This window comes from Humulus lupulus, chromosome 2 (assembly GCF_963169125.1).
Source record: "Humulus lupulus chromosome 2, drHumLupu1.1, whole genome shotgun sequence".
Lineage (NCBI taxonomy): Eukaryota > Viridiplantae > Streptophyta > Magnoliopsida > Rosales > Cannabaceae > Humulus > Humulus lupulus.
Window position 1 is genome coordinate 283,736,159 of NC_084794.1, and position 24,010 is coordinate 283,760,168.

General features: G+C 32.1%; 1 protein-coding gene across 1 annotated transcript; it reads right to left on the reverse strand.

The window, feature by feature from the left end:
• Positions 1-525: 525 nt before the first annotated feature.
• LOC133819576 (ferritin-like catalase Nec2) lies at positions 526-1,882 on the reverse strand. Its single transcript, XM_062252859.1, has 3 exons — positions 1,525-1,882; positions 1,184-1,409; positions 526-1,069 (listed from the first exon to the last, which is right to left on the reverse strand). Exons 1-3 carry the CDS (start codon positions 1,845-1,847, stop codon positions 689-691), a joined length of 930 nt encoding a protein of 309 aa, XP_062108843.1. The 5' UTR covers positions 1,848-1,882; the 3' UTR covers positions 526-688.
• Between the last annotated feature and the right edge of the window lie 22,128 nt (positions 1,883-24,010).

Below are 24,010 nucleotides of genomic sequence, written 5' to 3' on the forward strand. Positions count from 1 at the left end.
TGAAAAATTTATGTTATTTACCTAAAAAGATATTTCTTTTTGTTTTATTCTCCTAAAAAAAGCCGCATCATTCCATCATTTTTTTATTTCCTTTTTATTAAATTCATTAATTGCTCATAAAAGTGTGGCCACGTGTAAAGTACATGGAAAAATGGTAACACATGAGTGCACATAAGTTAGAGTATAATGAAGACTGCTATGTGGCGAACTTTGAGTGAAGAATGGCTAGGGTTGCATGGGAACTTTGATGCACCGTAAAGTAGAAAATCCTTCCCATTTTAATTTTAAATTAAAATGTTTTTACTTCTTAAGATAAATTAATTAAAGGGAACTACATGAAATTAATTCAGAAATTATAAAAATAAAAATAAAAAATATTAAAATTAATATATATATATCCAAAACAGACAAAATAATCGAAATTAAGCTAAAAATACTTGAGTTTTTCATAGAGTTATCCAAAACGCAGTGTAGTTAAAGTATCATCAATCGATCAATCTTATAAAGTATATAGAGAGAGTTCAATAACTTATAAATTTCCATTTATTTATTATTATAAAAGTACAAATTTGACTAATGAGTTTTATTCATTATAAAGTGTACTTTCTCATCAATACTATTTATTCTTAAGGCGGAGTGAGGTACACAATTTTTTATTAGAGAACAAAGTGTTATATATTATATTAGGCTAGGCAGGAAGCGAAAGATAAGACCTAGCAATTTTACCATTAGCTCCGTTGGGAAAGAAGCCCCCAGGCTTACGTTCATCACCAGTTCCATAAATAATTCTAAGAATCTCCTTTGGTGCCCTTGCATACGAAAGTGAGTTCTGGTCCGCCGAGAGCACGTTTCCAGAAACTCTTCCCTCGGCACCTAAAGCCATTGGTACGACAAGCCCCTCATCTTTCAAACCTGCTCCTCCCACCTTGTTCCTTAGCTCAGAAAGTCTGTTTGTGAACTCTGCCACAGTTATATCATATGGCGCCACTTTCATCTCCCTACGCTCATATAGCAATGCTCTAATTACAGCATCTTGGCCTGATTCTACACCTAGAAGACCTGCCACAAGCTGCATGAATCTCACAATAAAACACAAAGAATAAGATTTAGTATGAAGTAATTTCACTCTCTTTTTTAGGGGTAGTAAATAGACAACAATGAATAGAACTTTTTTGAAGCTTACTCTTTTGGAAGTAGCTTCGATTAAGTTTTGGTTTGCTCCAACATAGCCAGTGAGTCCAACATAAGGAATTATATATGATGCTATAATAAAATTAAGGCTATTTTCATAAGGATTGAAGGGAGGTCTTAGCTCTCTCCCAAATGCTCTATTTACTTCTTTTGCAAATGCTGATGAACTCAAATTCAACAGTGGCCTTGGAAACCCTCCCACTGTTTTTTGAATAGCCCTGCATATTAAAATCATGCATGCATATAAATATAAAATACAAAAGACTTGAATTTCTTTCATAAAACCAAAACAACATAAGCTATTACAATACAGAAACTTAAGAAAAAAGAAACCTCAAGTGTCCTACTTCTTGCAATGCAAATTGCAAAATGACATCCCCAGTGAGATTATCTAAATTGGCCTTTCTTGCACCAATGGGAGGTGGACCCCCTTTGGTCAGTTCTGGAGCAACTCTGTCCAAACCATTACCTAATGCTCCATACAAGAAGAATTCAGCTTCCAAAAACTCAAGATTTAAGGAAAATTGAATTTCATCAACATCAGATTTTGGGAGTGTAAAGGTCCCAAACACTAGTAGCGATTTTGAGAGGAAGATGATTAGCATAAGAGCAACAATTGGGATCGCCATTGACTCTCTATGCATATTTATACTCATTTATATATTGTATTATATTCCTTATATAATTTGGTGATAACACTACTCATATATATATACAATTTATATACAAAGAGTGCATGGAAAAATCTACATGCATATAATAATTGTATTTCTAGAATTTTGATTTTGAGTATTAAATCCTCAAGTAGCTTAGCTTATACTTGAGAGTAACTAGGGATGGGCAAATATCGTACTTAGATTGACTTTCTCCTCTGACTTTGTTGTGATTACTTATCTCTTATACATTGTTTTTGTAATCGTTAAAAGTTACAAAAATGCATAGTGATATGTTACCCAACAAAAAAATAAAATAAAATAAAATAGTGATGTGTTTAGTTTTTATGAAGTGTAATTTTGAAAGACAAAACTTTATTAATAAGCTTGGTGGAATAGTTTTCCCATATTTGGAATGACAACTATTTTTAAAAATAATCATTCCATTTCAATTCCAATTCTCGTAGTTATAATATTATTTCATCAAATCTTAAGAGTTATTTAAAGGAAATTTTACACTGGGTATTATTGAATTTTTTATTGTATTTTACTTACAAACATGACATCAAAATGTTTAATTACAAAAGTATCAAGATTTACATGCAGAATCTATATATATATATACTAGATACAATTAATGTAAAGTTTATTTAGTTTTATTTATAAAATTTATTAATTATTTTTATTAAATTTATATTAATGTTATATAAATATTTTATTTTAATTAAATAATTTATTTATTTTTGTTTAAATTTATGTATGTCCTAATATTTTAATTTGGGAGTGATATATATAATCTGACATCGTAAGAATTCTATATCATCTATTTTCTCTTTTTTTTTTTGTATTTATTTTTTAAAAATTATTTATATATTTTAGGTGATATGACTATTTAGTGAGTTTTTTTTTAAATCCTACATGGTTTAGAAATATGGCGGTGTTATACTTTATATTGTACGGGTGATTGATTAATGCAGTCCTCCCGAATAATTAATTGTAATTTTTATATTTCATCAATTATAAGTGATAAGGTACGTGGCATGCTCAATTTTTTTATTCTACATTATCTATTTTGTTGTTTATCTCAAAAATATATTGTTACAAAAAATCTATATTTTCAATTTTAATAATAATTTTCTCAAAATAATAAATAATTTTAGTATAAATAAAATTTTGAAAATATATTTCTAGAAGTTTTTTTATTTTAAAAATGTTTATTTGTATAAATGGTCCCTAAACTTTATTATAGCAAGTTGGTCCCAATTTTTTTTTTTTGAATATTAGTCCCTAAATTTTTTATTTGTTGGCAATCATGAGTGTGTAGGGTCACAACTCCCAACAAAAGGAAAGTTTAAGGACCAATTGTACAATTTAGGGACCTGTCCTACAAATAATGCTAATATATAGTGTAACAATATGTTATATATATTGTATCACCTGATTTTAATTAATTTATGTTCCCAATCTTTTAAGGTGTGGGTGGTAATGAGTTCGTTGGGAAAAAAATATGGAAGTTTTAACACGTTTGGAAGTTCAAGATAATCAAAAAAAATTTAGACCCTATAATATTAATATATACTTCAAAGAGAGGGCTAATCGCACAAGATAAAAGAGAGGGAAAAAAATATTAAATTTTGATACTATAGTTCTTTATATTATTAAGAGAAAAATTGAAAAAACATTAGGGTTGAAATTTGATATGATTTTATTATTCAATTATCATTAAACATAACATAACATAATTTATATATATATATATAGGGGCACTCTTAATGGTTACTTCCCATGAATGATTACTTTAATATTAATCATTAAATTAAGATCAATGGTCCATATTTATAGTTGTCAATTAATATTTCTAAAAATAAATTTTGATTTTAATTTTTTTTGGAAATACTACTTGATTACATGGCGGCCACATATTTATTAAATTAAAAAATTAAAAAAAAATCTTATTTAAGCATTATATATGAAAATTCGAAATTAATGTAGAAAAAAAAATTTACCTGTTGGTGACTTGCTATACCAAGTCACTATTCTGCCACATCATCATAATTGTTAGTACCCATCTATAAGTAGTAACCATTAAAAAGTCTTCTATATATGTAATGTCCTAGTTAGCCAAGACCGTTACACTGTGTATTTTAAATAGTGCTAAACTCGTTAAACGAGTCATTCGATCATAAACATGCAACTAAATGTGATTAACGATCCAGGGTTAAAAATTTCGGTCAAAAGGGATAGACATTTCATTAAAACATTAAGTTGTACTTGGGATCCAATAATAAACGTTTACAAAGTTGTTTACAATTCAAAAAGTGTAATTACAACTCAAAAATTACAACTCGCCGACCTAAGCGGCAAAAATAGGGTTCAACTCTAGTTCCTCTGAGAAACCTTGGCCATAGTGGTCAAGCAGTCACATATGTACACATCGCCACTGAAACTCTCCAACTCATGGCTGGTTAGCTTCTCTTTCCCCTTACATGCACCACATAGCACCCATGAGCCAAGACCCAACAAAAAAACTTAAACATGTTCATAAGAAGTTAATAGCACGTTATCACATCATAATAAGCATGCCTACCAGTAACAACCCTACTCATGCATGCCTACCATTCATATAAATGACTACAACATCATAAGAGGGCCAACTGCCCTAAATACATGATTAATGAATCATACTAGAGCCCGGCCAACCTTAGGATATGGGATTGATAAGTCACCAAGGGGCCTATTGTCCTATCCTCTGCCGACCACGAAGAAGAAGAAGAAGGAAGAGTCTAGGAAAGAGACGAAGAAGAGAGAGAAAGAGAAATTAAAAAAATTACAAAAAATTTAAAAAGAGTAGATTTTTAAATTAATTATATATTTTTTATTTTTTTATTTTTAAAATAAATTAATAATTTTTTTTATTAAAAATATGACATGGACTAATGATAAGCTGACACTTGTTATCTTAGTCAACTCTTAAGTGCGGTTAACGAAGCTGGTGGTGGCGAGTGCAAGAAAAAAGTAACGTTACGTAGTTTTATAGTAAAAAAATTTGATTATATAAATGTGTAAATAAGAAAAATATTAAATATTTATGACGCAAATAATCATAACGCAAATATAATTATAAAAATAATATCTTACTTATGTGTGTTAAATTTGCCAAAAATCTTAGGTGTCTCGGTACAATACAATTATGACAGATCCGATAAAAGTGTCATTTCTAATTAATATAATATTAGTTCTAGTTTGAATGCAAAGAAAAGTCTCACTCCTAATTAATATAACATTGATTAATATTAGTTCTAGAAAATGTTTATAAACTTCTTCTTTTATTAATTTTTTAGTTTGAATGCAAACTTTTTAAGTACATTAAGCCCTAGGCCCTAACTTAATCTACCTAATGATAAGTCATTGGTATGCCTTCAAATTAAAAGAAGAAAAAGAAAAAGTAGGGATAACTCTAATGTATATAGGAAAATGTACATAGAAAATAGCATTTGAAAAATACATTAGAGAATAAGGCGTCTAACGTAAGGTCCACTCTCACCTAAGAAGTTGTTGACACATCATGAGGATAAGTTTTCTAATTCATTCATTAATGGTTCTGGGAGCTTGATATAAGTTATATTTTGTTAATTTTTCTTCTTCTTGGTTTATTTCTTGTTTATTGAAAACCATCGTTTTTTTCGTTATTATTTCTTTCTTATTTGATAACTATTAGTTATTTTTTTTACAATAGTAATTATTTGAAATTTCACTCTCTTATATTAATGTTTTTTTTAATAATATTTTTAATTCGAGAAGATAAATTTTATGGCCTTGTTTGGTATGTCAGATTGCACTGGACTAGATTATATTAGGGAAATTTATATAATACACTTAATTTCACTCAAAAAAATATATTTTTACGGAGTGATAATTTTTATTTTCAGTTTTATGATTTTAAGGAAGTTTTTTATTTTGTACTGTTTTGCCTCTTTTTCGTCTTTGTGTTGTTTTTTAGTTGTTTAAGTTTATGTATAGTTATTTTCATGTTGTTTAAGTTTATTTATAGTTGTTCTATTGTTGTATTGATGTCTAATTGATATTTAACTGTTTTTAAATATATTTTGATTTTTTTTAAAACGTGTTATTATGTAATGAGTTGACTTCTAGTTGTTGTCAAATTGTTGTTTTTTAGTTGATTTTGAATGTGTTAGTATGCAGTAATTTGATGTCTAGTTGTTGTCCCACATTACTTTTTAGTTGTTTTTTTGACACCTCATTTTTGTAAATAAATTTTTTTGAAAATAGTATTTTAAAAACTTAAGATATTATTCTTGAAAAAAAAACATGGACCAAAAAAAAAAGGTATATTTATGAAGAAACCCCATTATATTAGTAATACATTGTGTTTGGTCAAGTACGAGACTAAATACATTATAAAACATATTTTTTAATGAATTAAAATTTTATCAAATAAATTTTTATTAATAAAAAATAATATTAAATAATATTTAGTATAAGATATTTCATAAAAAATATTATAAAATTAAGAATTTTTTTATGATATATCATTTATTATTTTTAAAATATAAATTTATATATATTATAAAAAATGGAGAATTCTGGCGTCCCTCACAGGACTGAGTCCTTCATGTGGGGCCTAAATTTTTGCCAAGTGTCAAATTTATATTGGTATTAAAATGTTGACTTTTTAGTATTTTCACTTGGTATAACCGGTTGTATAACCAGTTGTGTTTTTTTAGCTGGCAACAGTTTAAATAAGTGGGGGTAGAAGCGTAATTTTAGGTCCAATAAATTGTACAGATGAGGGTTTTATAGTAAATTTAGGTAAGAGTTGAGACTTATTTACGATTGTGGACACGTAACTCTTTGACTGTTGCTAAATAACTATTATAATTGACTTAGACAAATGTATAATAAAATAACGTAACAAAAACTGAAGTTGTTTTATTTTTTTTATGCGGTATAAGAAATGAATATAATGTGGTGGCAAGTTTTTAATATTAATAATAATATTTTTTAAATGTATTGATTAATATTATATGTAATAATATTTAACAAACTACTAATTTGGTGGCTTTTGCCTATGGACATGGAGGGTGTACAAGTTCATATATGCACTGCGCAAATTGTCCATGTCTTTGGTCCACTCCATTTGCATCAGTTTTGTCTTCTTCATGAACTCTTCGTAAGCCATTTTCATGGAAGCCAGCTACGAGGTAAGAAAAGAGATGTCAAAGGTTGAAGCATTGTACATGGTCTCTAATGCACTCTGGTCGGTAGCCAACCTCAAGTTCTCTTCTATGAGATAGTTGATGTACTCCATTTGCTCAAGCCGTAGTTCAGCAAAGTGTGGGTAGCCAAACACATGCTTCTTTCTAGAGGGTGTGTACTCCATCATAAATAGAAAATGAAGACCAAGTGAAGAAAGTGGTTGATTATGTGATGGGGGTGAGGAGAACCATGAAATTTATATATATATTTATATAAATGACAAATAAGATCATCAAGTAAAACTAGAAATGTGGTAACTTGTGCGAAGACGTAGTTGGTATTCAAATATTATTAATCAACCACTTAGTACACTATTTTATGTAGAAAGATATGTGTTACGTTATGCACTAATTTGTTACGTACGACTTGCGATTTGTTCTTTTCGCAAGCTACTTTTATTACGTGGCATCTCAGACGCTGAAACACGTAACCCCTTATACAAGGTTGTCCATGATGACTTTCCTTTGCTATTTACATATTAACATGAAAATGGAGTAAATTAATCATTATGAATCTTGTCCGCAGACAATGTATGGGCCCACCTACATGTGTTATAAGAAAATAATTTATATAACAAAAACAAAACATTCTACTGTAAGCCCAAGTGGGTGAGTGTGCTTTCCATTATTTTGTTTTTTAATTTTCAAGTTTGTCGTGTCAAATAAATTGATCAAGTGACATTGACTAGAGTAGGGCCTGCGGCATGATCTCCACATGTTTGTCCACGCAATTAACAAAGAGTGAGCAACAGGTAGCCATTTACTAAGTGGTACGAAGGAGTATACCTATATTTTAACACATTGTCAATATCAGCCTCAATCTTACCGTTCACCAATAATCCAACAACTCACATTATATGAAGGGACTTTAGAAAGGCCCATAAAAAAATAACTATTAATATAAAAAGACAAAAATTGAAAGAAGAAAATATTTCAATAAAATTTAAATTAAACATAATTTATTATTTTAAAATAAAAAAGTTTATCTAAAATTTTAAATAAAATATAATATATATACTATATATTTAAATAACTAGTTAAAAAAAAGCACAATTGCCAGCCGTGACCCACCGAGAATTTGGTTTATAATAGTCCCTTCAATAATGAACAATAATTTTTGTCCATTAGAAATAATTATCCAATACTCATTACCTTAAAATTTACTTAATCCCAAAGTCCAAACGATAATACTTTAGGCCTTATAGGCAATAGCTTAATCTACCTAATAATAAAACTACACTGAGAAAATTACACAAATTTAAATAAAACTAGGTACCCGTGCGCAAGCTATACCTATTTTTACGTGCTTAGTCAAAATTTAGTTTGATTATGTTTTAGTTCCTTTTATTTTTTGAACAGGTGTTTTTGTTTAATTATCTGTTTTTGACAAATAAATTTTTAGACTATGTGGTTTGTAAATGGTTCAAATAGAATTATAAATTTGATTTTGGTCAAAGTTTTCTGAGCTAAAATTACAAATAATTCACTGAACTAACAATTTAAAATAAAAACAAAATAATTTTGTTTAACAATTGTGTTGTTATATTCAATTTTGTCTTCATCAAAATTGAGTTTATGAGTCTATTTCAACCATTTTACAAAACATAGGGTCCAAAAATGAATTTGTTAAAACACATGGTCCAAACAGGTAATGAGACAAAATATAAAGTCCAAAAATGTAAACCCATTTAGTAAAAAGAGTGTTGTTATTTGACACTTTAAGGTGTCCAACACTACACGAGATGTCATCTTATGATTGATTAGCGATGTTCCATTATATTTATTAAATTCAAATGTGTGAGACTCAATATTAGATTGTACCAGTATTGGTACACCACCTCCTTGTGGTGTTGGACACCAAATGTGCCATTTAGTAATTCTATTAGTAAAATGGTAAAATAAGATTTTCTAAGCTTGATTTTGTTCAATTTCTTTTAAATAAGACTAAAATACTTTCAATAGCTATTAAATAATTGTTTTTAATTTATATTTGTAAATCCTATAATTGACATTTTTATAGAAATATCTTTTTCTTAAAAGATAAAATTGGTTGAATTAGTTGTTTCCCTTTATTATAATTTTCGGAATTGTTTGGTTTCCTTTATTACAATTTTCGAAAATCCACTTTCCCTTTGTGTGAATTTTGGACAATAATGTGCTTCCTTATTTAGCCTATATTGTCTCATTTTGTTTATAAATGGAAAAAAGTATATTGCAAATATTCGGTACTTACCCAAAGTTGTTTTTGGATTATTTGCTTATATTTTTTCGTGCAGCTCAAGGATTGCAATCAGGAAACTGGTTTTCAATGTCATTAATTGTTGTTTCCTTTTGGGTTATTTGCGGCAATAATGCCTATGTAGTTCATTTTGTTGCATTTAAATGCTTATATAAAATTTTTGGCGGCAATAATGCCTACCGTTAATGTTTTGGTGCAGCCGTTGGTCCCTGAGCCGTTAGGAGTATATATGATACACGTGGCACGACCCGATTGGGTTAAATTATTAAAATTTAAAACAAAACTCTATTTATTATTCTGGTTTCTAATTTAAAACAAAAAAAACTAACCTTGATTAATTAATATAACCAGAAAAACTGATTTTCTAAAACCAAGTTGTAAAACTAATCTAAAACCAAAAAATCTCATAATTCTATACCCAGAAAAATCATCAAAGCTTTCCCCCCACGATCGAAGAGACGACCGACCCAGCACGGAAGAGACGACGACACAATGCCGACCATTCGACAACCGGAGGAACAACCACCCGACTACGGTGAGTTCTTTTTCTGTTGTACAGATTTCTTTTACCCAAAGTTCTTTTCTGTTGATTGGGTTTCATTTCTCAAAGTGTTCATGCAGTTATTTTTTGGGGAGAATGATAATGATACTCTATATAGAGTAGTTTGGGCGGGGAAGGGTGTCGATTTTCAAATTTTTTGGGAGTGAGAATATTGTTGATTTATGGTAGGTGGTATTATTAAATTTGGGTAAAAATGTTGTTGGGAAGCATGTGCATACAATTGACAGAGTGGGGTCCATTGAAATATATACTTTGTTTATTGAAAGGAATCTTTGTTGTTGTGGTCCATGGTTCAATCGTGTGGTAGACTATGTTGCTCTTCAAGTGTGTAAACTATATTGTGTTTCGGTTTGTGTGTGTGTGAAGTGTTGACATTGCATTTTTTATTTCTATTGACAGGTGGTCATACTAACATCTTCACTATTGCAATACACCATGGGGGAATCTGGTTTACTCCATTAGGCAATAGAAGATATGAAGGAGGTAAAGTTGATTATGTTGATTGGGTGGATGCTGATTACTTCACTAGGATGGAATTGGATGGAATGGCCTTGGACTTAGGACATAAACTTCCAGTGGGTTTTATGTACAAACCAATAAGAAAGGTGCTTAATATGGGCTTCATGGTGGTAGGGGATAAGGAGATCCTAAGAATTGTAGAGGATATTGAGAGGAATCGGGCTACAAAGATTGACATATATCTTGTTTTTCCTAAAACAATTCTACCTTTAGATTGGAAGGAAGATTCAGAAGCTGTTAAACATGTCCCTGCTACAATTTTACCTCCTCTGAAAAGATGTATTATAGAGGAACTACTAGATGATTGTGATGTCCCTACAGATGTTGTTGGTATCCCTGTTGATGCAACCATTGATGGGGAACAAGAAGAGTTTGATGCTGATCAATATTCTGAGGAATTTCATGATGTTGTCTTTGATGAACCTGATAAAGAGGAATATGAAGAAGAGTTTGACTACATGGATTATGAAAGTGATATGGAGAACCAAATACTAGAGGTGGTTGTGCTTTCAGATTCAGAAAATGATATTGGTGATGTGAGGGAGGATACAGTTGAGGAGAACCAAGACCCAGTTCAAAGTGACAGAAATAGGAAAGGAAAGCAAGCTGATGTGAGGGAAAATACAACTGAGGAGAGCCAAGACAAAGTTTAGCGTGACAGAAAAGGGAAAGGAAAGCAAACTGATGTGAGGGAAAATACAGCTGAGGAGAGCCAAGACAAAGTTCAGCATGACAGAAAAGGGAAGGGAAAGCAAAGTGATGAAGATTTCATACTGGAGGAGGAAGAGTTTGAGCAAGATGTTGAAGCTGAGATAGAGATGGGTACACAGTCTGACCCTAGGAAGTGGTGGCGATCAGTTTCAGATTTTTGTACTTAAAATCTTGATGATGGAGACTCAGATGGTATATGTTCTGAGGAGGAGTTACACGAATTAAAGTCAGATGATGAGTTTGATGCTGGTAAAAATTCCAATGAATTCAACCCGAAAACCAAAATGCAAAACTTCCAATTTGTTCTTGGCATGGAATTTGCCACTGTTACAATTTTAAGGAATGCAATAAGGGAGTACTTTATTGAAGGTGATCGAGAATATGTATTTATTGCCAATGATTCAAATAGAGTTAGAGTTAAGTGCAAGGGTGCAAACTGTGAGTGGATGTTGTTTGCTTCAATAGTTAACAAGATAGATGGAAAAACAATGAGGGTCAAAACACTTGTTGACAAGCATAGTTGTGGCATTGTTTTGGACAATAAAAAGTTGACCTCAACTTGGCTTGCAAAGCACTTTTTGGAGCAATTTAGGCTAAATCCGAGTATGGAATACAATGCATTTAGGGAGATAACTGCAAAGACCAAGTACTCACGCGTGTCTAGCTGGAAATTTTACAGGGCCAAGACAAAAGCAAGGAAGATGTTGGATGGGTCTGTCAAGGAACAATACGCCATTCTTGATGACTACTGTAAAAGGTTGTTGGATACCAATCCTGGCTCTACTGTGAAGTTGAAAACTGATTTGGTTAATGGGAGAAGGCAATTTCAGCGTATTTATATTTGTCTTAAGGCATGTAGAGATGGCTGGTTGGGGGGTTGTAGACCTCTAATTGGTCTTGATGGCTGCTTTTTAAAAGGTTATTGTAGGGGAACTTTATTGGCTGCAGTAGGCATTGACGGTAATAACTCCATGTTTCCCATTGCCTACTGTGTTGCTGAAAAGGAAAACACTGAGGTTTGGACTTGGTTCTTAGAGCTATTGAAGGCTGATATTGGGAGTTTTAGTCCTACCAAGGTGACAATGATGAATGATCATAAAAAAGGATTAGAAAATGCAGTGGGAGCCATCTTTAGTGGGTGTGAGGTGAGGTATTGTGTTAGACATCTTCATGGTAACTTTAAAAAGGAATATCCTGGACTTTTACTTAAGCAACTTTTGTGGGCAGCAGCTAATACTACAACACAAGCTGAGTTTTCTCGAGCAATGCAAGAAGTCAAGGATGTCTCAGATGGTGCTTACAATTGGCTGGCAGGGAAGAACCCCACAGAATGGAGTAAGTCACATATTTCAGAGTACCCAAAATGTGACATTTTGGTGAATAATTTGTGTGAGAGTTTCAATGCAGCCATACTTGATGCTCGCGACAAGCCAATTATAACTTTACTAGAGAAAATTAGATTTTGGTTGATGTCTCGGTTTTATAACAAAAAAGCTGAGTTGGAGAAGATGACTCAACCTGTGGGGAAGAGAATTTTGAAGATAATTGAGAAGCAAAAAGAGGTTGCAAAGCATTGTCTGGTTACTAGGTCTGACAAGTTTCAGTTTCAGGTTCAATGCAGCAATGGTAGTGCCTTGGTTGTCGATTTGGAATTCAGAACTTGTACATGTAGGAGGTTTCAACTATCTGGGCTTCCTTGTGGCCATGCACTAGTTACTATCTGGTTCATGGGAGGTAATGTCTTTGATTATCTCCACGGATTCTATAAAAAAGAATCATTGCAAAAAGCATATGAACAGAGTGTGCATCCTATGCCTAGTCCAGATATGTGGCCTCAGACAGGACTCAACCCAATTGATCCACCACCTGAGACGAAGCTGCCTGGAAGACCTAAGAAAGCTAGGAGAAGGGAGACAGATGAACCTCCACCTGCTTTAAAGAAAGCTCGAAGAACTGGACAAGTTAAAACATGCAGCAATTGTCTGAAAACAGGCCACAGGAGAGAAACATGCAAATCTGCTAAGGTGGTTGAGGTATAAACTTTATGATTTCTTCTCTTCCTAGATAATTTTTATCATTGATTAGTTGCTTTATCATTGTTTTGTGAATTTGAAGCTAAATATTTGTTTGTTCAACCTATTTTAGAATCGTGTGGTCAAAAAGCGAGGTCGTCCACCACTGCAGAAACCAAATGAAGCCACACTTTTAAGGAAGGAAAGAAGACTGAAACAACATGCTAAAAGAGGAACTAGTGGTGCAAAGAATGCTCAACCCGATACTGTCTGACTGGAAGGAGTTTCATCTTTTGATTTTATTTTGAACTAGTGGTCGAATCTTGTATTTTGGTGTCTGTTATGTTGACCATTTTAGAGTCATGTACAAATCACCTTTTGATCATATCTGTTTTTTGAGTCATGACAGGGTCATGCTGGCCATGATATTGGTCATGTACAGATCAGATACATTTGGCTTTTTAGGCCTATATTTTTGTACCTATCTCTTATGGTAATGAATGTAACTAGATGTTGATCATATTTATTTCACAAAATACATAAACTAGAATACTGAATTCAAAATAGACCAAGATAGATTACAATGATTTGGGGTTTCATTTTACAACAAAATTCATTACAAATCAATTCCTAGGGTGCAATAGCTTTGTCATTGTCAATACTGCACATGAAGATTACCCAAAAATAAACTAACAATACCAACAACTTCTACTTTGATTTTGTAGCCCAAATAACCACAACCAATAGAATTACAGCAAAATACATAGTATTCAAAAAGTAATAACACTGCATTCGACCTCCATTATTTACTCTACCCCTGCTTTCAGCACAACTTTCACAGCTTTCTCTTCCAACATTTTGAAGGTTGTGAGATTGTGTCTCAAATCCATTTGAAGAACCACTGCATTGTCGTTGACTTCCAATGTCAGTTGTCATACTTAGGGATGTGATTTCAGTTTCAAGGTCACCAATTTTTCTTAGTAGTCCAGGGATGACCACCTTTGCTCGATGGCACATTGGAGGGTCTATCCATTCAAAGAAATTACACCCACCATGAATCTGAGTTGACCAAAACATACAAAATTTCTAGTGAACACCCATAACCATTTATTCAATGAATCAGATTACAAAAACAAATGGAGACCAATCTTACCCGATACTTGTTGCATGTTCTGAATCTTCGCCCAGGATTTTTGTTTGTCCAAGCCGTTCTTTCTACCACTGGCTTTGGTGGTCGACAATGGAAATTTTTTCCAATCTTTATTAACACAATGCAAAAGATGCCCTAACCCCCAATTCGAAGGAATTACAAGTTTTCTTCTAGTGGGTTCACGTGCTATACTGTTGTGTTGACCCAAACTCTTAAGTCTCATTGTTTTGATGATTAACAAATATTTGATTATTATTTGTTACTAATGATTTGTTGATTTTGTAGCAAAAACCAAAGTGAATTAGCACTTCAAAGTCAAACTTATGACCAAGGGCAAAATGATCATTTTACCAAATTTTCTGGAAATGACCCGAAATGGACTTCAAGACTCAAGAAACTCAAGATAAAGGTTTAATTTCATTTCTTAGTCTTGTAAAGTGATTGCAAATATACTTTAAGTCATAAGTATAAAATTTGGCTCACTCACGTACTAAAAAATGGTGATTTTTTAAAATGAGAAATAAATATCCTAAATTCACTTTTAAGAAAATACATCCCGATACGGTCGTAACGCAATTGGAATTTTTGAAATCGAATAAACGAGCTAAAAGTTATAAAGAATTGAAAAACGGGAAAATAGGCATAATTCGGATTTTGCTCTCTGTTTGCCATCCGGAATTCCGGATTGGCAACCGGAATTCCGGTTGCTTACAAACCGGAATTCCGGTTCCCCATCCGGACTTCCGGTTCGCGGCAGACAGCTTCGAAAATTAATCCCTAACGGCTATAAACGGCTAGTTTTTTCCCAAACTCTATATAAACTCGTTTTTCACTCAAAGTTAGGGGTTGGCTGAGCATTTATTACATATACCAAACCAAATCCATTGATTTCAAGGAGCTCTCAAAGTTTAACTCATCCAAACACATATTCACACACTTGAGCCAAAATTTGTATTTATTCCTTCTAAGTGTGCTTGCTAATCACTCTAGGTTTCTCATTGTATTATCATACTTCTAGAGTGATTTTTGCTTGTAATATCAAACACATTCCCATATTGAGATTGAGGTGAGGTTGGCACCGGTTTTGTAAACAACCCGGTTAGAGTGAGATTGGCACTTCAACAATCCGAAAAAGAGGTTGATAGTCCTTGGTGGTGGAAAACTATTGTAAGAGGTTTGGAAATACCTTGGTGAAAAATTCCCGGTTGTAAGGGTTAGTCAAGCCCGCTAACTTGGATCGATAGTTGAACTCAAAGCTAGGTCCATAGCTTTGAAGACCAAGGACGTAGGTGGCTTAGTTCTACCGAACCTTGTAAAATTCGAGAGTTTGCGATTTCTTAACCTTCAACTCTTTACATTACAATTTTGATTATTTGCTACTTCTATTTGTTTGCCATATTATTTGCTTTTACTTGATAAATTTGATTTATTGCATAATTTGGCATATTAAGTTTTAAATTTACGAAATTAGTTTAAATTTCCAATTCACCCCCCCTCTTGGAAACATATCTTGGGTTAACATGTTGGGGGTGGATCGTCTGGGTGTGGTCGGGGGGAAAACTTCATCGTTTTTCTGGGTATGGAATTTTGAGATTTTTTGGTTTTAGACAATTAGTTTTTTTGGTTATATTAATTAATTAATGTTAGTTTTTTTTGTTTTAAATTAGAAACCAGAATAATAATTAGAGTTTTGTTTTAAATTTTAATAATTTAACCCAATCGGATCGTGCCACGTGTATCATATATACTCCTAACGGCTCAGGGACCAACGGCTGCACCAAAACATTAACGGTAGGCATTATTGCCGCCAAAATTTTTACATAAGAATTTAAGTGCAACAAAATGAACTACATAGGCATTATTGCCGCAAATAACCCTTTCCTTTTTGAGCTTGTTTTGATCTGACACATGTCTGAGCTTTCCCCACCGATATCGCATCTGTCGGATCAACATCTTCTAAATAAGGCAACTCTTCGACAATCAAGAATAACTTCTATGATTCTTGCCTTTATTAGAAGAATTCTTTCTCAGCCTTTGTGAGCACGAAAAATGACTCTATAAATAGGGCTCTAAAGGCAGTGAGAAAAGTGAACTCTTTGGTGCATTATTCGTGAGCTTTATTGTAATATTTGTGAGAGTTCCTCTTTGTATTCAAGATCATAAGTATTCACGTGATCTTGTAGAATTATGTGTGTTTAGTTTTTAGTGGTGAGTTTATACCATGTTCATGAGTGAATACACATTCTAATTTGAACACAACGTTTGTAGTCTTCGGGAGAAGATTTTTACAAGCCTTGCATCGGGAGGATACAAGCACTCGCTGGCCATTGAAGGGAGTTCAAGTGGTTGAGCGTTTCAATCAAGATCATATTAGTGAAGAGAAGTACAACAAGTTGCGGCAAATCTCAAGAGGGAGTCTTGTTTTTTTTAAGTCAATATTTTTGTACTTGTGATTCTTTATTAATTGGTTTTATTCTCTGGGCGTGGCCCCAAGGAGTAGGTTATCCGAAAGGGTTTCTGAACCTTGTAAAAATTCGCTGTGTTCTTTATTGTTTTGCACTGTCTTTTTATTGTGTTCAGTTTCTGTCGTGACAAGTTTGGTTTCTGTCCCGACATAACTGTATTCTGTGCAAACAGTTAATTACCATTCTGCACTTTAATTAATTCACTTGGTTTAATTAATTTGGTAATTACTAAAAACAGAATTTCAATATTCAAATAATTTTAATAATTAAAAAAAATGAAAGAATAAAAACTAAATTTGATTTAATATTTATTTCAATTCAAATTAATAAACTAAATAATAAAATCAGATTTTAAAAAAAAATATCTCAAATCAAAATATAAAAATACAAAGACTTTAAGAACTAGATCACCAACAAAACTTAAATCATGAAACTTAACAATCACCTCAAGAACAATAGTTCTTGATTAACATCTGTGGTGTGTGGTGCCCATCCAAAATTCATTGGAACATCCAAATCTGCTACTTCATATTCAACCCCTTCATCATTCCAGTGGCCAATTCTATGTGCAATACATATTAGTTGTTTTCTTATCAAATTTAGTACCTTACTTCACACACACAAAATAAGAGTATATAAGGTATATCTCCTCTATATAAAATGTGCATAGACAACAAATTTTTTTAGTTTTAACAATTTTTTTTAACTTTTCACATAATATTTATTTAAAATCTATTAAAAATAGATATTTATTAATTATATTAATATAAATTCACATATGATAAAATATCATTATTATAACAATATTTAATATCAGACTAGATATTTAATAATTATATTAATATAAATTCAAATATTATAAAATATCATTATTATTATAATAATATATACTACATTATCTTAATTTTTATTAATTTTTTTATCATTTATATTTATAAAGAAAACATGTTTTTTTATTACTTAATGTAAATTAACTAAATATATATTCATGTTAAATGAAAAACAAACATTATAAATACATTATATATATGTGCGTGTGTAAAAATAATATGAATGTGTAGCTACATAAGAAATTAAAATAACATTTATCTTTTAATTAAGAATCAACAAACTTTTTCTCCAATCATAAATGTGTGATTTGAATAGTCTCATATATATTTTATTGTTTAACGCCCAAACGTGACTTCCACTTAGCGGTTGTCATAGTATAGATCGGGCGATCGATTCCACAAGGAAACAAATAAATAAAGTTAATCAATAAATAAATGTTAGAGATAAATAATATGAAGAAAATAGAACAAGTGAATTTTTTTTGTTATTTTGGAGATTTAAAGATTAGAAGTAAAGATAGAATAAAGTGTGATGTAACAATAGGTGACAAGTAGGAAGGATCAAGAGTCACCAATATGCATACTTATTTATTTGGATCTTTAATTCACAAAAGTTACACAAATGAGAAGTTCACATCCCAACTATTCATTTGGAAGATTTAACATTGATGCACAAATATATTTTAGAAAAATGTATTCAGTGATTATTATTCTTTACCATGGAAATATGAGATAAATCTTATGAGAAATCTAAAAATGACATTATACCATTGGCAATAATGCAATAAAAGATTGGACATAAAACCTAACACAAATATTACTTTTACTATTTGTAAAATACATAGAAAGAGCATGACTAATTCTATATAGATTTTAGCAAAAGTAAATATAGATGAATGAGATGGAGAAAATGATAAAGATATTATCTATATTATTTTCACTAAATTTGATAATACATAGAAAGTGCATGACAAAATCTATATACTATTAGTAAACATAAATATAGATAATAAGATGAAGAAGTAGAGATGAAAGAAAATAAATCACTAAAATATATAAACTTTAAGCACATGGTGAATCAAAAATACCAAACAAAGTCATAGTGCATATAGGATCATCCTAACATTCCTAACAAGGTTAGCTATTATGTTAGACATTCTCATGAAATTCTAGAGAGAAAATATGAGAAATGAGACTAAAATTTGGTAGAGTTTTGCTACCTAAAAATTACATAGAAAATGTGAAGAAAGAGTCCCTATTATAGAGGGAGAAAATGACTAAAAAAAAAAACAATTTGGGGTTTACAAAATAAATATGAAATATTAATAATAAAATATGATTTTGAAAAATCAAATCTTATTATGAATATTAACCTAGTTATTTTGGTGTATGGTCAATATGCCCTTTTTCAAAAACACCAAAAAAAGATGAGCTTTAAAGCTCAAAATGGCAATTTTGCAAGGCCCAATACCCACAAAATATGGGTTGAAAGTGGCTGGTGGCAGAAGTGAGTTTTGACCCATTTCCAGCCAATAAAAACGTGCCACGTGGCAGTGGCTGGGAGAGGAGAAGGCAGATGGGCTGGAGTGCTTCGGATTGGGCTACTGCGATTTGGGCCTTTGTTTGGGGTGCTGGGCATGGGAGGCTGGGTTCGGGCTTTGGCTGGGCCTTGAATGGCTGTTGGAGGCCTTGGGAGAGCTGGCTACTTGGGCGGTTGGAGTTGTTTCAGCCACGTTGAAGGAGGAGCTTTGCTTTGGGTTGTTGGAGAGAGTTGCTGAAGGAAGTTGAAGGAGCTTGGCTGCTGGGCAGCTGACAGGTGGCGCAGCAGGGAGCTTGGACAAGTGGCGCGCGGACAGCTGGCGGCTGGGAGAAGAGTAAGCTGGCGGGCCTGGGCAATTGGTTCTTGGGCCAAACAGGCCTGAGCTTCATTTCTTCAACAAAATATCATTTTCTTCCTTTCTTTTTTCAGTTTTAACTCATTCTTTCTCTTCTCTTTTTGCTAGTGTTCAAATGCAATTTATTTCCTAAAAATTAACAATAAATTAAATCATAATCAAATATTTTCATTTATAAAATAAATCATATTAATTCCATGAATATATTAATTAAAACTTAATTTAATTTGACTATTAAAATAAATAAATGTGTATTTTTCACCACTAATCATTCATACATAAAATAGTTGTTTATGATCTAAAATGTTATCATATGGAGCAACTACAGTGCATCCACTTTGTTATCATATATTTTCGAAAAAACCATAAAATAAAATGTTTAGGTTTAGGTTTAATTTTTCTTTTAATATATTTATCTCAATTTTTTTATATATAATATTGTTTATTTATTTATGTTACACCAAAATTTCGAGATTAAATAGATAGTTTCAAAATGTAGGCTCGTACAGGTTAAACTCAGGATCTACAAGTGTTAGTAGTACACTTATACGAATTGTCAAATGGTTCTAGATCTGTTATTAACACTCAAGCATGAGTCGCAGTGTTCGAGCAGGAATTATAGGCTCGAAGATACCAACCTTCTCCAAGGAACAAATTCGACCAAATTAGTGAATGAGGAGGAGGCTACAACTGGAATGATGAACTCGAAGCTTGACTAGTCTCGAAAGCACATTAAAACAACGACCGAGTTCAATGACGCGTTTACCACACAGATTAGTTGTTAGGAAATCCCTATTTCACAAGGATTTGTTATTACCATGTATTAACTCCCTATTTTCATGGGATATATTGCTTAATTATCGCATTTAATTAATATTATTAATGCAAATATTTTGAATTTGAATGCTTGATTGTAACTTCCCTGAATTGGGAGAAGATATTCCTACAACCAGGTCTATAAATAGTTTGGACGGATTCATTTGTATTCACACACAAATTGTATTGGAGAAACTCTGCCAAATTTCTTTCATTCGAAGCTTTGAGAGAGTATTCATAATAATAGTGACTTGTGGACGTAGGTAGATTTTAATTGCTAAACTACATAAAAATCTCCGATTTCTTTTATTCTTTCTATATCAATGTTTAGTGTTCTTCATAATTAAGTTGACGAAAAACGGTGTCAACAGTTTAATGTTTTTATTGAGAGCATTAAGCAAATCTTTGTATTGTTTAATCAAAACCTCCTGCACAACATCAATGGCCGCCTTAAACATCTGCGGAACTGGTGGGCGACCTGATAACTCTACAAAATAGAGTTATTTTACCAGATTTTATATGCTAATTGTTGCTTAGTTCTTGAGTTTTTAATTGATTTATTAAGTTTTAAAGTAATTTTAAATTTATTAGGTTTATTTTAATTTTATACATTTTTGTGTATTTAATAGTTATTTTGTTGTAAAATGTTATAATTTAATTATTTGAATTATTGTTGTTTAGTTATAGGTCAAAAATGTCATTTTATTGAACTTAAATGTCAAAGTAGATTATGCTTTAATTAATATTTTCTTGAGATAAATATTGTATATTTTATTATTGAAAATATTTAAGTTTAACTTAATTTATGATAGTTTATATGAATTAAAATTGTATGTTTGGTTGATTCAAATGAAGGAAAGGAAAAGGAGTATAACTAAAAGAAATGAAGTAAAATTTGGTATTTTTAAGAGTAAATAAGCCCAGATTTTGTCAAGGCCCAGCTGCCAGTGAAGGCCCAACTGCCAGCCTAGCCAAAGCTCCTCCCTGCCAGCCAACTCCTTCAGCCCTGCCCAGGCCCATCTTGACCCACAGCTGCCTCACCCTCCAGCCAGGCCCGCCAGCTCCAGTCAGGCCCCTGCCCAGCCATACACCACCCCCTGATGCACCCAACCACGTCCAACACTCCTCAACAGCTTCCTGGGTCGCCTACCCCTTCACCAGCCAGGTCCACTGCCCCCTTGCACCCCACGGGCCACAAGCCACCCACGCCCAACAGCCCCAAGACCTGCCAAAACAACTGCCTTTTCCCCTTGTTGAGCCCAACAATTGCATTTTTGTCCCCTTGTCCCCAATGTCTTAAAATACCAATTTTTACCCAACTTTTCTACACATTTTCACCACAAAATCATAATCACCCCTAAAATTTACCCCTATTTTCCATATTATTATTAATTTAATCAATTTAATTAATATAAATTGATTATTTTAATACTCTCATTTTAGCTATGAATAGGGAATTTTCAAGACCATTTTGGGAAGTGCTTATTTTTTAGGAGAGTTTACACTTCAATTTCTACACTTTCAAGACCCTCCATTCTCTTCATATATTTATTTTTTTTGGTAATTTTTCTATGAGTTTTTAGAGGAAAAATTTGGGGGTTCCTCTGTAATGACCCAACTACTCTAGACTTTTGGACCATTAACGAAACTATACATACAAATCCTTAATAAAGCTTACATTGCAAAAATACCATAATTTTATTAGAAAACTTGTAAAAATAAGAGTTACTTACAAAAATATCCAGAAGGATATGGGATCCCATTGTCTTAAAAATAAAACATAATTTAAAATAAAGGAGTTACATAGAAAGTGCGGAAAAATTACACATAAACCCATAAATAAAAGACTACATCCTCGAAATCGAACTCTCGACTCCTTGAATTCATTCACCATCGATACACAATCTCCAAGCATCCACGAACCTTACCGCCACTAATAGCTATTTTCCTGCACATTTAAACAAAAAGGAATGAGCCTAATGCCCAGCAAGGAAAATCTAACACATACTTTATATACATAAATTTCATAATAAACATAAAGACATAACATAACACTAATTACATACACATACTATAATGGCCATTATTACTTGGGGTCCCATAGACTAAACAAGTCATATGCCCATTAGATTGGTGGGGTCCTACTAGCTAAGTAGGTCATATGCCCATAATCCATTTGGGGTCTTGTTAGTCATATGGGTCATATGCCCAAGCCTACAAACATACATATCATAACATATTTTATAACATATTTCATAGCATAAAACATAAGATAATATAAGCATATAACATATAGATTCTATCCTATTTTCCTTACCAAAGTTATCGGGATAAGAGGACAGCGTTGGGACTTTTGGAACACTCCTAAAACCATATATAACAGGGTGAGTAGATTGAAGAAAAAGTAATGAAAAGAATGGAAGGAATGGAATGACTAAACCTTTGAGAAACATACTTACCAAAAACTTATGAGCAAGTTCTTAGATTTCCTAACCAAAATAAGAATGATGTTATAAGACTGAGTAGAAGACTATGAGAAAGAAAATAACATAAAACCAATGAACTAGAGTGTGGAAATACCTTGAAGACTTGTAGACCAATCTAAACCTCGAACCGAAATACTATAGAACCTCACTTCCCAAAGTGTTTGATAAGCTGATGATGATCAAGCTTATGATTTCCCCACCCAAGTGTTTAACTCTCACACTCTCCTAACACTTGCAGCCTCTGAACTTAGAGTAAAAGGTGAATAATGGCTGGGTACTAGGTCCTATTTATAGAGTTTAGGAATGAAAGGATCTAAATTTTACTTGAATAAAAATAATAGCTTTTTAGGTGAAAATAATTTGAATAATCGTTCAGCGGAGGCTGAAGACTCGTTCAAAAAGGTGCTGGACTTATCAAGAGGTTGAATGGCTGAAAGGAAAAAGAATTCAAAAACTTTTGAAATATACTGAAGGAGGCAATATATCGCCCCCTGTAGGCGATATATCGCCTGGGCCAGTATGCCCGAGGCTGTAGTGCATCATCTCGTGTTTTCCGTATCTACGTGCTGCGATATATCGCCCCTATAGCTGCGATATATCGGCAAACGCTGATTAATTAAACACGAAATTACACATTTTTAGCTAAGTTTGAATGGAGTAAACAGCCTTAACTAAGCCCTCAACGTATTCAAAGCTGCTAACTGACCTTATAGCATTCAAACTTTACTCCTTATTAAATTTAATCCTCAAAATACTTAATCCTTATTCACCCATTCATAACATGTGCTTAAAATTCTATTGGTCCTTATCTAAACCTTATAGTATAATAAATATTATCCTTAATATCAGTCATATAATCAAACCTTAGGTTAACATTAATATTCTTAAACTATAGGTTAAACTTAGAAAATCTACAAGTACTACTATGAGTGTCCAAATAATTCCCGGTCTGAACCAAAAATCCACAGTTACAAAGATAATGCTATAAATACTATAATACTACTATCTATCTTAGCTAAGTAAAGTTCTTGGACTCTACATCCTCCAAATTTTCCTATTTTTTGTAATTTTTTGGTTTGTAATTTCTATTATAGTTATGAGTTTCTAATCTTTTTAAGATTATTAAAGTGATGATGAAACAATATGTAACTAGATAGTATTTATGTTGTGTATTGATTTCCCATTTTGTGCAATAAAGTTTATGG

Excerpts from the sequence above, each read along its gene's own strand:
- LOC133819576 (XM_062252859.1), bottom strand. The coding sequence starts at position 1,847 with ATGAGTATAAATATGCATAGAGAGTCAATGGCGATCCCAATTGTTGCT. Across the intron at positions 1,410-1,524 it reads CAAGAAGTAGGACACTTGAG|GGCTATTCAAAAAACAGTGG; the intron begins GTTTCTTTTTTC and ends TTTAATATGCAG. Across the intron at positions 1,070-1,183 it reads TCGAAGCTACTTCCAAAAGA|CTTGTGGCAGGTCTTCTAGG; the intron begins GTAAGCTTCAAA and ends AGATTCATGCAG.